This window comes from Mauremys mutica, chromosome 5, assembly GCF_020497125.1.
Source record: "Mauremys mutica isolate MM-2020 ecotype Southern chromosome 5, ASM2049712v1, whole genome shotgun sequence".
Taxonomy (NCBI): Eukaryota; Metazoa; Chordata; order Testudines; family Geoemydidae; genus Mauremys; species Mauremys mutica.
Window position 1 is genome coordinate 72,894,267 of NC_059076.1, and position 16,208 is coordinate 72,910,474.

At 39.9% G+C, this 16,208-nt stretch overlaps 1 protein-coding gene across 6 annotated transcripts in view; it reads left to right on the plus strand.

Moving 5' to 3' along the window:
* The window catches only part of PALLD (palladin, cytoskeletal associated protein), a 328,370-nt gene that overhangs the window by 136,654 nt on the left and 175,508 nt on the right, over positions 1-16,208 (plus strand). For all 6 annotated transcript variants that reach the window (XM_045017800.1, XM_045017801.1, XM_045017802.1 and 3 more), the window contains one exon: positions 216-239. In XM_045017800.1, coding sequence (XP_044873735.1) covers positions 216-239 — 24 coding nt within the window. The remainder of the gene's footprint in view (positions 1-215; positions 240-16,208) is intronic.

Below are 16,208 nucleotides of genomic sequence, written 5' to 3' on the forward strand. Positions count from 1 at the left end.
GTAATAGTAATACAGACCAAGTAAATTAATTCCAGAAGAACTATTATAGGCAGGTGATATGAATCATCCTTGATTTTTTCCTGCCAGTATCATCTGCATAGATATTGTACTTGCCTGTACTATTTCTATACAGAACTTCTATTATTTTTATTAATGTAACCTCTTTCTAATACATTTTTCTTGTTTATTTTCTCCTTGGATAATGTGATATCCAGAGCCCCGGTCTGCAGCTGAACCTGGTAAGAATCATATGAAAAAATAATCTTTTGATTCACTAGCTCTTTGTGTTTGCATTGAAGCCATAAATAGAACAATGTTTCTGGAGCACATTGGTAATATGAAACCCCCTTAAAGACAATCTATTCTTTTATCACAGGCTTCATATTCTGCACTGTGCTTTACATCCATTCCTGTATTCGTTAAACAGTAAATTCCATTCAGACCAATATGGAGATCCCCACTGAGAAAACCTTTAAACGATCTTTATTCTCAGAAAATGAGCAACTTGCAAGCTAATGAGGAAAAACAATCCCCACAAAATTCCATCACCCAAATTCTACTTGCATAGTTTTGTAACACCAGACCACTAAATGCTGGTTTCCTCAGTCTAGCTTCCCAGATGCAAGCTGTCCTAAATGTAAGCAGAGCTGGCTCAAAATAAGCACCTTTTAGTTCCAGTGAGCCTTTCTGGTATATTCAGAAGGTATGACTCTTGGAACTCAGCAGGCATGAAAATGGTCCTTCCATTTGCACTTTTCTCTCTACATCCTTATTTCACTCTTCACATGTTGTGTTATGGACTTTTTTGGCTATCAGCTAGAAGTTGTAGGAATTGGAATATATGTTCTCCCTTGCCATACCATTTTTATGTTTGTGCATGAAATCACTAAAATCACCATCATGGCACCTTCTAGCTCCTGTTCTGTGAGAGTGAAAGAAAATGGCTTCTTCTGAAGCAATTGTTTAGGCTTTTGCATAGATTGCTTGGCAAATGTCCTATAAGAGCACTGCAGCCAACCCTCCTCCTCTCCCTTTCTCCAGAGATTAAGTCAAGGGAAAAACTAGTTAGTAGGACCTACTAGGGCTAAATACTACCATTACTGTCCCAACTTTGTATTCTCTGTCTCAAACTACAGAATGTAGCATTACTTGCTGCCAGTGAGAGCTCTTGGTATGACTAGAGTTGCTCCAGCCACTGTAATGTAATACACTTGGCTGCCTGGCAGGGGACTCCTGGCCCTGCAGCACATAAGTGATAGATAGCAGAGAGGAGGCACAGAGCAGGGTTATTTCTGTTCATTCTCACATAAGCAGAGTATAGGGCTGTTTTCATATGCTGCCTCTGCTCCTACTTTCCCAGATCAAACAACAAATGGGGGAGGGGATGCCTCTTAGCTTGGTGGTAGAGGATGACAGGTAGCAAAGTAAAGGGCTCTGAGCCTGCGGCTGGTTTTCTGCACATGAAGGGTTGTGTGTGAATGTGGAGTGTTCTGAGCGTTGAGGTGTCAGACAGGAGATGGCTCAGAACTCATAAATAAGCAAGCGTTCAGATGTGAAGAAGTTAGGGCAGAAGAAAATAATTTTCTGCCTGCGACATAGGTGTTGTGCAGGATGTTTCTGAACTGATAGGACTTGGTTAGAGGAGCCTAGGGGCTTTGAGATCCTGCACTGGCGGGCATGGGGTGAATTGGCGGGATTGAATATGGGGGAACGGCATCAGCTGGGGATTTGAGTAGGTGAACTGGTGGTGTGCATGTGAGGGATCTAGGGTAAAATCTAGGTTCAAGAGGAAGGGTTTGGGACTAGGAAAAAACAGTGAAGGGCTAATATGGATAACTGTGATCTTCCACCATGTGTTTTATGAAACTGGGCTGGAAGAGAGAAGGAAGGTGCTCCTTTTTTCACCTCACTTCTCCACCAACCTCCCTTATCCCCCCAGCAAAACACTTCCCTATTGTGCCCCCAGACACAGTGCCTCAGTTTTGGACCTTGAAAATATTGATTAGCAGAGGATGTGAAGAGGTGGGTGTGCAGATTGCTGCATGCAATCCCATTACTTATTTTGGGCATCAGTTGTCATGGGAATAAGTACAAAACTTGCATCTGTGCCTATTTTTATTGCAACTGCCCCACATGGTTTACTGAGGCCTGAAATGTGAGATGTGCTAGGTAACAACCTTAAAAGAAAGTTGAAAACAGTATATTTGCTCAAACTGGCCTCTCACGAGGTTTAACAGTGAGTCCTGGTATTAACTATGGGGTTTGGGTTATAATTATACACTAGTCTATATTTGTTAAGGATGTCAAATTACAGTACAATCCAATTTTTCTGAAGGGTTTCAGAGACCTCTGAAGCCTTTGGATATGCAGGAGAGTAACATATGGTATGCATTGCTATTGTGGGCTGTGATTGACTATTGGTTAACTAGGAGTTTGGTTATATGGTGGTCAGATAAATTGGGCTAAAGGAGGAGATATTCAAAGGTAACTAAGGGATTTTATGCTAATGCTGCACAAATAACTGACTATTTGGTTTGTGTGCAGGTCCAAAAAATTGAAAAAGAAAATTGTTTCAGGTTGATCCAAAATGAAAATGTGTAGTAATTTTTGGCAAACCAATATGTAGAGAAAATTTTCATTTTGTGCTAACAAAAATGTTTCAGTGCCAAACAAAACATTTTATTTTGATTCTGTGTTTTTTAAAAAACATTTTAAAGTGTTTTTTTAATAAAATTGACTGAAATTCCAAAATAAAATGTTTTTCCAAAACAAAACGTGGAAATGTTTAATTTCAGAAATGCTGAAACTGTTTTGACATTTCCAGATTTTTTAACCAAAATAATTTGCGAAAGTCTACCTGAATTTGATAATTGTTTTAGCCAATCAAAGACTGCATTTTGTGTGAAAAAAGATTTTGCATAAAAAATTTAGTCCCGCTGTGTTTAAAAGCCCAATTTCGCTGTGTTCCTAAATTTCTGTGGCACTACTGAAAACTTCCCCCACAATATGTCTCGTTGTAGCAAAATAACTCTACTCAAGTTATTGTTTTTTAGATGTTATAAAACAAAGCGGATCAGTGTGATAAGTTCCTTTGAAAAAATGGAAATTAGTATTCTTTGAAAATAAGGACTGTTTCAAATTCTGTTTCTAGATTTAATACACTTGGTGTTATGAGAAAAGCCCTTGGCATATCGATATCAATAGAATCAGCAGTGCTCCCGCAAGTGATTGTCCATATACACATTCCTCTGATGTGTGCATGTGCTTAATATACTAGAGGTGGGAGTCTTTTTGGCCAGCAGTATCCATAAGGCATGCATGTGCTATTCAGTCCTTGTGCTCCACTGCAAGGGCATGTAAACGAGAGGTGTGCTTGCTGCTGTTCAGTTCCTCTCATGGTTTAGAGATGGAGCCCAACAGTCCAAGAGACTGCCAGCCCCTTCTTGTAGTTTAAGCTAATGGGTTTATATTATAGTTTGGTTGCCTGTTCCAATCTTTAGTTCTTAGAGCTCACCTGGGTAGTATGGTGTCATCTGATTTGCTGGGATTAAAACACTGCCCTTCATGGGAGCGAACTATACCAGCTTCAAATGAACACTTGAAGTCCCTCTGTTTTCTCGGAGAATCACTTATTCCCAGTAAATGTGTAATATGCAGGTCCTTCAGCTCCCAAGCTAGAAAGGACAGGAAGGGCTGCCTTTAGGTCTTCCTAATGACCAAGTCAATGAGACCCACTTCTGAACCAGGCTCACTAGATTCCAGTGTACAGGGATCTTCCAAGCCTGCATATAAATGCAACCTCTTGGCATTCAAGAGCTCCAATTCAAATAGCAAGCATGACAATAGCATTGTCCTTAGACAGACTGCAGGGAGCTAGAAGACCTCTGGGCAGGTCGCTCAACAGAGTTTCCTCTAACAGGAAAACCTCCCTTGGCACTGAATGTTGTCTGAGACTTTGCAACCCAAAAGGGATCCCACTGAAGCTCACTCTCAAGACAGTTCAAACCATATGGCACTGAAGCATCTGGCACCAAAATCCAGAACCTCAGGAAAGAGTACAGCACCCCCATGGCACTGCCTACTTCAGTGGTCCAGGCACTGACTCTTTTTGACTCTCTTTTGACACTGGAATCAAGCCAATCAGGACAGTTCACCATCACTGTGGCATAGTGTCCTGACAAAACCAGTTCCCGTGCACCTGTACATGCTGCCCTGCCTGGCACTATTTAGATACTGGCACCAGTGGACCTGCAGATTCACCCAGAACCACAATTGTCCCTGTTGTTGACACAATGATCTATCTTGTAGTTTGATCCCTAAATCTCTGAGGGAAAATCTCATGGCTCCAAGTTATACATTCTTCTGGGATTCCTCTTTGGAATTGAAGGACAAAGAAAGTCTAATTCAGCAACAGAGTTACTTACCCAGCCTGTCTCCACAGCTCTCAACAACTTGTAGAGGATCCAGACACTGCTCACGCAAAAGATATTGGGATCCAAAGAATCCAGGCTCATGGTTCCCAATCCCCTGGCTTCTAGGTTCTTACACACTGATGCCCATGTGGCCTCCCTAGGGACCCTGGTTGGCTCACAGCAACTTTAACCCCAGGAAGCCACCTCACCACCAGAAGTCTGCTTCCTCCATGACACTGCACATTCAGTTACCCTAACAACCCTTCTGATTCCCACTCAACCACAGGCAGAGGAGGAGGTAATGGAAGAGCAGGCACTGGAAGACAACCTGCCAGCACCAATCATTCTTTCTTCCTCATCACCTGATGAGGTCTTAGTGCCAACCCACACCCCACAAATGGACAACTATTAGGGTTTCCAACACACATTAAAGAGGATGGCAGAGACCATCCAAGTCCATATGGCAAAGGGACAAGAACGGACATATAAATTGGTGCACATACATCAAGCCTCTGCAGTAGGGAAGTCAGCCTTCCCAATTAATGAGACCATCATGGATCCAGCCAGAATCTTGTGGCAGACACCTGCTTCTGTACCACTACATCCCCCAGCACAGATAAAAAATATCAGTTGCCTACCTATGGGTGTGGAATTCTTTTACATGCATCATGCTCCATCTTCCTTTGTAATTGCTATGGTAAACAAAGAGGCAAAACAATTCTGATCCACACCAAAGGAAAAAGAACTAAAGAAACTAGATTTACTTGGCCAGAAAGCCTACTCCTCAGCAATCGTACAGTTCTGTGTAGCCAGTTATGAGGTCCTATTAGCCAGATACAATTTCTGCATACAAGAAAGACTGCTTGCTTCCCAGATAACCTTCTGAGTGACAGTCACAAAGACTATGTGTTGTTAGATAATGCAGGCTAGCTTCTAGCCAGAAAGTCTTAAGCAACACTGGATGCAGTGGATATGGCTGCCAGCTCAATGGGAATGGCTGTTGTCATATATCTGGTATCATGGAGAAGTCCAAACAGTGGTGGAGGACTTATCTTTAAAAGCAGTCATGTTGTTCAGCTCTAAAACTGACTTGGCCCTCAGCACACTGAAGGACTCATGAGACACCCTCTTTTCCTTCAGAGTACATACAAGTTCTTAAGGGGAAACAAATGAAACAGAAGTATGCTTCATGGAGACCAGTCCAGTAATTCTTTTACTACCAAAGGTCTTCAGAACAACCCAGGAAACCACAGCATCTCCATAGGAGAAGACAACCCACTGCTCCACCACAAATTTCCCAATCTTCTCAGTCCCAGAAGCATTCATTTTGATGGGATGGCCAAGGGATGTGTCCTTCCTCCATCAACTCCAGAAATTTATGATCTCCCCTTCAGAAAACTGTTAGCTCACTTCAGGCATACTGGGTCTCTTACCAATATGTATACAATAACACATGACTATTCCATCAAGTTTTCTACAGTGCCTACCCCTAACCTCCTTCCTTGTCTCTTTTCAAAGACCCTTCTCACAAGGATCTACTATGTCACAAGGTCCTCCTGCCCCTCTCTCAGAGCAATAGAAGGGTTCCTTACAGGGAAGGTTTCCTTAGCAACAGTTTCCTAATCCTGAAGAAAGAGAGGCTGGAAACCCATCCTAGACTTGCAGAACACCAACACCTTCATTCACAAATTAAAAATCCAGATGGTCACCCTAGCATCAATAATCATCACACCGAAGTCACGAGACTGATTTGCACCTCTCAAATTCAGTATGTATACTTTCACATTTCCATCATTTTTCCCCACAGGAAGTACCTGAGATTTACAGTGGTACAGGACCACTACCAATACCAGATGGTACTCCACAGCACCAAGGGTATTCACCAAGTGTAATCACTAGCAACAGTTTACTTAAGACAAAACATCAACATGTATCTTTACCTAGACAATTGGCTGTTATGGGGAAAATTGCCTCTTCAGACCCCCAAAGCCATCTCCATCACACTCAACCTTTTCAGAGGTGAGGCTTGAAAGTCAACAAAGAGAAACTGAGCTTAACCCCAGTCCAAAGGAATGGATTCATTGGCACAATCCTGGACTCCATCACCTCCTGTTCCTCAAGACAAGTTTGAGAATCTGTCTTCCCTTTCTTTTTCAGCTAGAAAGAAATCCAAACACCAATGTAAAGTCATGCCTGGCCCTCCTAAGCTACATAGGCTCCTGAACATTCACTACTCCGCATGCCAGACTTCACCTCTGATGCTTGCAGGGTTGGCCGAAGTTTGTTTACACAACCTCCAAACGTCACTTGGACAAGCCCATTTCCATCCCACCCTTGGTCCTATTCTCACTGAAATGGTGAAAGGACCCATCAAATGCAGGCAGAGGGTCCCATTCAGAGTACCTGTATCTTCCACAACAGTAGTCATGGATGCATCCTTACAGAGATGTGGTGCTTGTACAGATGAACTAACAACATAGGGCCTATGGTCCCTGAGAAAGCAAAGCATGCACATCAATCTCCTAGAGTGGTACAGAAGGCCTGTGAGATTTTTTTCCCCCTAATCTCAGGACCCTTGGTCCAAATAATGACTGACAACATAACAATCATGTTTTACATCAACAAACAAGATGTGACCAGATGTTCCTCACTCTGCCAGGAAGCAGTCAGACTGGAATTGGTACATCAACCATTGAATATACCTACCGGCAATATGCTTACTTGGACTGCAGAGTGGACAATTTCAGCAGACGCTTTCTCCCAAATCATGGGTGGGAAATCAAAGAGAGGATACTGGCAGACATCATCACACCCTTTTTGCCAATCTATGCAAATGCAGCTATCCAATTCTGCTCAAAAGGAGGACAGAGTCAGGGATCTATAGTGGACACATTCCTGGTACCATGGTCAGGAGTTCTGATGTATGCTTACTCTTCAACTTCATTAATTCCCAAAGTGCTCTACAAATTCAAACAGTGCTTGGCCAAGCTAATCCTCATAGCTCCAGCATGGCCCAGACACTTCTTGTTAACAGATCTGGTGAACTCTCAGTAGCTCAACACAGGACTTTACGTCTGCTGCCTGATCTGTTATCTCAGAACCAGGGTCAGATCCAACACCCAAATATACCATTCCTGCACCTCATATGGAGGCCTCATACAGATGTTGTCAGTAGAACAGGCTTGGTCCTCTCCAGTTAGAGAAGTTCTGATAAGCAGTAGAAAAGAATCAACAAGACAAACTTATCTTTCAAATTGGACAGCATTTTCTCATTGTGGTAATTTCAGAAATAATTGATTCCACATCACTCCTCAATCCTTCAGATTCTTGACTACTTACTTGAACTCAAAAGCAAGAACCTGTCTTTCTGCTTTGTCAAGGTACATTCAGCGGCAGTATCAACCCACCATCTACCAGTAGAGGACTATAAAGTCTTTTGTTATATGACAGTGATGAGATTCCTGAAAGGCCTAGTTAAAGAATCCCCACCTATCAGAGAACCAATTCCTCCTTGGACTTGAGCCTAGAGCTGCAGCCCTCATGGGACCACCTTTCAAGCCAATGGCCTCCTCTTCCCTGCTGCACCTGTCAATGAAAATGGCATTTTTGATAGTGATAACTTCAGCTGGAAGAGGAGAGATTCAAGTGCTAATGACTGTTTGCAGTATTCCACCCAGATAGAGTAGGAATGAGGACACATCATAAATTCCTTCCCAAAGTAGTGGCAGATTTCCATCTCAATCAGCCAATACACTTACCAGTATTCTTTCCAAAACCTCACACATCCAAATTAGAGGCAACACTGCATGTGTTGGATGTGAGGAGAGCCATGGCCTACTTACTTCCTAAATAGAATGAAACTTTTTAGAACATCTCCAAGACTGTTTGTATTACGGAAAGGATGTAAGGGTCAGTAATTTCATCTCACAAACTATCTAACTGGATTTCTGATTGCATTAAATATGCTATGAGGTAGTCAAGATAGACTCACCATCCATGATCAGAACTCACTCCATCTAAGCACAAGCTATGTCAGCCCACATCACTGTGAAACTTACCTGTATCAGACATTTGAAAGGATGCTACTTGGGTGTCAATGCACACGTTCACGACAACGTGCCTTTAACAGAAGCCTTCCATAATTGTTTTAACTACTTCAAGCTCCTACCTCCGTAATATAATAGTTGTTTGGGAGTCACCATCGGTGGAATGTGCACATGGACAATCACTCGAAGTAGAAAGGGAAGTTACTTACATTTACAGAAACTGGAGTTTTTCAAGATGTACTGTCTGTATGCACATTCCACATCCCACCCTTGCATCCTTCTTCAGAGTCCTATCCTAAGAGATTCTGTAGTGAGAAGGAACTGAAAGGGGGTGGTCGTCCTTGGCTCTTATACGCCCTCACAGCAGAGCAGAAGAACTGAAAAGTGCATGCACCCCCTTTAGGTACTGCTGGCCAAAAAGACTCCAATCTCTTTCAATTTCATCTCACAAACTATCTAACTGGATTTCTGATTGCATTAAATATGCTATGAGGTAGTCAAGATAGACTCACCATCCATGATCAGAACTCACTCCATCTAAGCACAAGCTATGTCAGCCCACATCACTGTGAAACTTACCTGTATCAGACATTTGAAAGGATGCTACTTGGGTGTCAATGCACACGTTCACGACAACATGCCTTTAACAGAAGCCTGTTAAAGGCATGAGGTGGATGCCACACAATCAGTGGAATGTGCATACTATAACACATCTCAAAGAACTCCAGTTACTGTATATAAGTAGCTTCCCTTTTCTCTACTACCAAGTCGTCTGCTTTGTATCTCCTAAATGTAGCTTTTATTCACTCACCCCATCAGCACATCTCAAGGTTTCTGAAGCAAGTAAAACTTAAAGCAAAGTTTTCTAGAAAGTCTACAGCTCACCAACAAATCTCCCTTTTGCTTTTTTCACATCCAGTTAAAATTGTCAGAATTAACTTTCATTGATGTGATAGTCTCTGCATATTTTAGCAGTTTTAACCACTCATTGAAGATGAATAGTGCTACATGAGCTAATTATCTTATATTTAGGAGACTGTGAGGATCTACTGGATAAGACAGACACTGGACTGGGACTCAAGAGAACTGGGTCAACTCCTGTCTCTGCCTTTAGTTGCTGAGTGAGCCTGGAAAAGTCACTACCCTTCCCTGGTCCTCCGTATCCCCATCTATAAAATGGGGATAATGATACTCACTTCCTTTGTAAAGTGCTCTAAAAGACCTAGGTGGTGGTGGCATTATTAATAGCTAAAATATAAGTAGAGTACAACTGAAAGGAAGTGAATACTGTAATAATTAAAAATAAATACTAATTTACTGTCAGTATTATTTTAAAACTACTACCTGTATAAAGATGGGAAAATAGTAAGAGGGATTCTGACTCAGAAGACGATCTCTTCCCCAGCTCTCTGGAATGTACTACACCATCACTTTGAAAGTGCAGAATGCTCTCGTTTCCATATCTGGCCAGCTTTATTCATGGAACTCCCTCCCATTGATGTCCGTGTGAGATTCTCTGCATGTACCATTGTTGAACTAGCTTTTTCTGGTTTCTACTATTCCCAGTGATATTCCATACAGTCGATCCGATTCTGCACCCAATGAAGTTAATGATAAAGCTTCCACTGGTTTCAGGAGTGCAGCATCAAATACTATATGTGTATAGGGAATACAACTTAAATTAGCAGAATCTGTCCAAACAAGGAGAACTTTAACTTTGCCTGTTGTGCAAGGAGCAGAATTTCAGAGTTGAGGAACCTTACTGCATGTTTTACAATGAGCAGTTGAATTGATTTCAGAAATACAGTGGATCCTTTGTGTTGCAATGCAGATTCTAGAAAACCAGATAACCCAATACCTGTGAAAGAAATGGCTCATAAGCAATCAAATTTCAACTGCTGCTGAATGCAGGCAGTGAGAACATGCACAAGAACTGAGTAAAGTGTGAGGAAGCTCACAAACTATGAAACCCTGTTGTTAGTATGTGGAGTACTTGAAAATTTGAGGTGGATGCAGCAGTTTCAGCAATTTATTTAAATATTTTGATGCTACACATATCCTATGTGTTATATAGCTAGTGTCCAACTGTGTTTAAAAACCTTACAATGCAAATTCAGTGAGCCCTAGATGTTTATAGGTCAATAATAATGAAATAGGAGCAGAGATCTCCATAAATTCATACAGCTGAGAGACTGTGAAACAGGTTTTTCTTGTCATTGTTATGTTCTATCTGCCTAATGTATTTTACACTCCTTTCTCTGTCTAGACGGAAATCAGCCTGCATCACAAATCTCTTCAGACTGTTTTGTGAATTAATAACTAGTCAGATTACTTAGGGCCAACATCACAGTTTGTCAAATTACCTGCTCTGTACTTCTTTCTTTGACATTTTGACTTTATGCTGATTGAATCCTTCAAACAGTCTGCATGGGGATAGGAAAAAAAAGCCCATAGAGTCATTTGCCAGCTGTTGATGCTTTGGTCATTACTCAGCTGTCTGGAGCCAGCCACAAACTGTATTGAATTACTGTAAGACAATTGTCTAAAGGCATGTAAGAAGAAAACTGTATAAAATTATTTTTCTTACATTTCCAGAAAATTGCTGCACATAAAATCTTTCAAAGCACAATGCTGCATAATTTGACCAAAAACCTCTGAGAAGATAGACATCACATATCTTGGATCATTCATTCTAGGTTTCATGTTTTGCTACAGTAGCCCAAGGGTGCATGATAGGAAATAGCCCTGTACATTTCCAAATATGGCCGCATTAAGTTTGAAACTGAAAAAGTAATGCAAATGTAACAGTACTGCCCCAAAATTCGGTCTTTTCTTTCTGATAGTTTGGTGAAACTTAAAATACAACCATTTCTCAGTAAATGAGTATACACATATATACATTATCCATACCCAGGTCAGCTCACTAGTTCTTTATATTCTTAGGGACTTTATAATTGGAAATACATTTTATAGCAATTATTGTGAAGTATTTATAACCTATTAGCATGTTTTAATAGTCAATTGTCAGTTACAAATTATGCTGCAATACAGGCTCTGACACATATATATATATTTAATTGTATAACAAATGTATAGCTCTCTATTTTCAGAATGTTCTCAACTCTTTGTGAAATCCAAAATTTTAAGATTCTTCCATCTCCATGCGCATTAGGCATAATGGAGTTACTCTCTGCATAGATTGAGACAATGGCAAAGTAGGAGAGGGAAATCTTACAACAAACTAGCTTCTCCTCACCCAAAAACTGATCATCACAAGAGCATTGGTGGCTAATTCCTAAGGGGTGACTTTTTTTTCTATGCTGCCACCAAAAAAAGACCCTTATTTTGTCTTGATTAAAATATTCATGAATTAAGTTGTTTCCAGGGGTAGTTTGGCAGAGGGTGCTTGGTATGGTTAAAACATATTGTCCTATCTGGTAAAGAGCCCAACACCACTAAGAATCTGTATTCTCAGTTTTCTCACAATGAACAGCCGTTTTCTCATTCTGGTACTCATAAGGTATCAGGCCCTTAAACTGTACCATTTTGCTAACCATCACACCTCTCCTCAGTTAAGTTCTGTCCAAATATTTTGTGGCTCCTATCCCATGAACTATCTCCAGAGTTAGTCAGTGCTGCATGTCTTCTGAAATCTTGACACTGGTGTAAAGATTTAATCTCTAATTTTAGAGCTCATGAGAATACAGGCTGAAATCACTCTGGAACTGCTGTGTAGGTGGGAGGGAGGTGCAGCAATGGTGATCAGAATACCCTACATAAAAGAGAAGGCGTCAACTAACTTTTTCATTATTTTTGTTACCAAATGTTCAGAGTTTTCACAAGACTGAGCTGATATTATCTATTGTTTTTATTTTGAGGCTCCTCTTTGTCTTTGCTGGAACTCTGTGGTTTCTCATCACACTCAATTTAATTCTGTTCTACACTTACTTGTTCCTCCCTGCCTTCCAGACAGATTCCCAATTTACTTGAAGGGACCTGTTGAGTGCATTGCTTTCTTAATCTGCGGTGACTCAGAGCATAAAGGACCAAGACTAGAAATAAGACACAGGTTTACATCTGACAGGTTTTTCACAGTGCAGAAAATGACCACTGTGCTTACCCACTCTTTTTTTTTTTTTTAATGGCAAACTCTGTTGTGGCTTTGGAACTATGACATGCATAGAGCTGTTGCTCTATACATTGCATCATGGCCAAAAACTCTTTGTTTCCCAGGATTACGTGTGCATCACAATGGAGGAAGCTGAAGATCAAAGTTGAAAATCAAAGCTGCAGATCAAAGAAAAGTGTCACCTTTCATGTGATGCGCACACACATTCTGGGAAGCTCATCTCTGAAAAACACTACATCAGGGAGAAATTAGTAAAAATGCTCCAGAACCAGAACACTAAAAACAGAAATACTAACATGGACATGGGTAGAGCTTTGTTCCCTAAAGATCTAATAGAAAATATACTAATTGCAGACATAATGGTCAGGGGTGAGGGGTTTCTTAGCTACATTTAGTTCTCCCTTATGATGATTCTGTCTCACATGCAGTAAATGAAAAAAGATCAACCTGTGAAATACAACCCTTCTTGTTATCCAACTGACAAAATAATCAAGTGCTTGCTTGCCTCAGCATTTTACACGTTTCAGCGAACAGAATGCTTTTGTATTCATTTAGTCAAGTGTTAAATATGTCCAAGGCCTTGAGAAGAGCATTTCAGAGCTGCATTCTGGAACACATTTCTGTGATGAAATTATTTGTCAGCTGATTGCTGGAAATAGAACAGACATTATTTACTTCAAATCACCGGATTTTATTTAACACAGCAACAGGGAAAGAAATAATTGCACAAGATCAGTATTTACAACTTAACTAAATACACAGAGAACTAGCTATCCAGCTTCTATTATGGGAGTTATTTGCCTAATTCCTAGATACAATGAACTTATATTTTACTCCAGTGTTTTATACAAATATTTGCTAATAAATCCTTTTGCAAGAATTCTTGGTGAGACAAAAACAGTCTTGGTTTTGGGGAACAAATCCACTGACACCAATGGCAGTTTTCTTAAACCTCAAATATCTTTTAATTAGACAGATGCTCTTAGGGGTTTTTGAAGCTACTGTGACCTAGCTTTGGTCAGTTTTCTCATGCTTTTCTCATAATGGAACATCAAAAATACACAATTCTATTTGACTGTCAAATCACCCGGCCCAGAAATAGTAAGTTTGTAAAATATAGTAATTACTGTTACCTTATATGAGATTTATTATTAATGCAATGTAGTATTTGCAAATATTTTACTTAAATAAATAAAATGTATCATGGTAGAATACATAGTAAACTAAATCAATCCATTATTGAGAAGTAAATTCTCAGTGCTTCCTCTGTTAATCACTTTAAGAAATTGTATTGTTATATAAACACTTACAGAAATAAGATAATTCTGCTAGATGGCTAGTATCTTTGTGTCCAGTAACACATGAATGACAAATATGGTGTTTGCCATTTCCATTTGTTATACTGAAATACTCAGTACTTGGAATTGTTCTGTTCTTTAACAGGAAACTAAGTAGCATGGTTTCCATATCAAATTCCATTCCAAGGGATTGTTACATCCTTCTGGATTCATGTGCAGTTAACAATATAGTATACAGTTACTTAGACTGTCCACTTCCTAAAACACACCAAGACTCGGAAAAGTCTGACCTCAGAAGTTCAAAACGATGCTTGTGTTACCCATTACTTACCTGATAAGACCTTTCATGAGTCATTAATCTTCATCTGGGTAAGATAAAATCCAGCATGCTACGGTACAACCAGACACCTTTACTGCAATTACACAGAATGAGTGTTCTGTGCTGCCCCCCCCCAAAAGGGGGGGGTTTCTACTGTCTGGAAAAAAAATAAAAATTCTATGCCAAACTTTTAATTAGTCATTCATTTTCAGCCTATCTCCAACACAGGAAGTCTTTGGATACATGATAATTTTAAAAAGGAAAAATCATTTAATTTTGATTGAAACATTGGGTGGCTGCCCTCAATGAAACTTTAAGAATGACTCCCAAAGCTTCATTATTTAACCTAAGAGAAGGCTTTAGTAAATGACCCAGCCTTACTGCTCTTTTCCATTCACTAATTCCCATATGAAATTCAATATTCTGCTGCTTTTTCCAACTCTGTGGGTTGTCAGTTGTAGTATTTGGTAATCAGATGAATATGCAAAGTTCTACATTAGAGTGTAAAATTTGTTTCCTTTGAAGCAGGGTCTTTTCAAAATGTGGTATGTGTTTAATAGTCAATTACCTGTGTGGAGGGATGGGGAGGTGTTATAAAATGGGTGTTATGAAAGGAAGTGTTTAAGGCTGAATCTACACTACAAACTTATGTTGGTATAACTATGTCACTCAGGGGTGTGAAAAATCCACACCCCTGATTGATGCAGTTATACCAACCTAATCCCTCCTGTAGACAGCACTATGACAACAGGAGAGCTTTTCCTTTTCACATAGCTACTGCCTCTTGTTGAGGTGGATTAACTGTGCCGACAGGAGAAGCTCTCCCATTGGCATAGTAGTGTTTTCACTGAAGCGCTACAGCTGCACCATCACAGCATTTTAAGTGTAGACCTGTCCCAGTTGTCTAGAGCAGCCTTAGAATAAAACTATCCATGAGAACTGTGCAAAATTGGGATTTTTAAATCTATTTCCAGAAACTATTGTAGAATTATTAGGGCTGTCGATTAATTGCAGTTAACTCACGCGATTAACTCAAAAAATTAATCACAATTAAAAAAATTAATTGCGATTAATCAGTTTTAATCGCACTGTTAAACAATAGAATACCAATTTAAATTTATTAAATATTTTGGATGTTTTTCTACATTTTCATATATATTGTATTCTGTGTTGGAATTGAAATCAGTGTATATTATTTTTTATTACAAATATTCGCACTGTAAAAATGATAAAAGAAAATGTTTTTCAATTTGCCTCATACAAGTACTGTAGTGCAATCTCTTTATCATGATAGTGCAACTTACATGTAGATTTTTTTGTTACATAACGCACTCAAAAACAAAACTGTGTAAAACTTCCAAGCCTGCAAGTCCATTCAGTTCTTGTTCAGCCAACCACTAAGACAAACAAGTTTGCTTACATTTACAGGAGATAGTGCTGCCTTCTTCTTTTTTTATGATGTCACCAGAAAGTGAGAACAGGTATTTCCATGACGCTTTTGTAGTCGGCATTGCAAGGTATTTATGTGCCAGTTATGCTAAACATTTGTGTACCACTTCCTGCTTCGGCCACCATTCCAGAGGACATGCTTCCATGCTGATGACGCTTGTTTAAAAAAAAATGTGTTAATTACATGTGTGACTGAACTCCTGGGGGGAGAATTGTATGTCTCCTGCTCTGTTTTACCTGCATTCTGCCTTATATTTCATGTTATAGCAGTCTCAGATAATGACCCAGCACATGTTGTTCATTTTAAGAACACTTTCACTGCGGATTTCACAAAACGCAAAGAAGGTATCAATGTGAGATTTCTCGACCCATGGTTTAAGAATCTGAAATGCCTTCCAAAATCTGAGCAGGATGAGGTGTAGAGCATGCTTTCAGAAGTCTTAAAAGAGCAACACTCTGATGCGGAAACTACAGAACCCAGAACTACAGATGCTGGTGGCATCTGACTCATATAATGAAAATGAACATGTGTCAGTCTGCACTGCTTTGGATGGT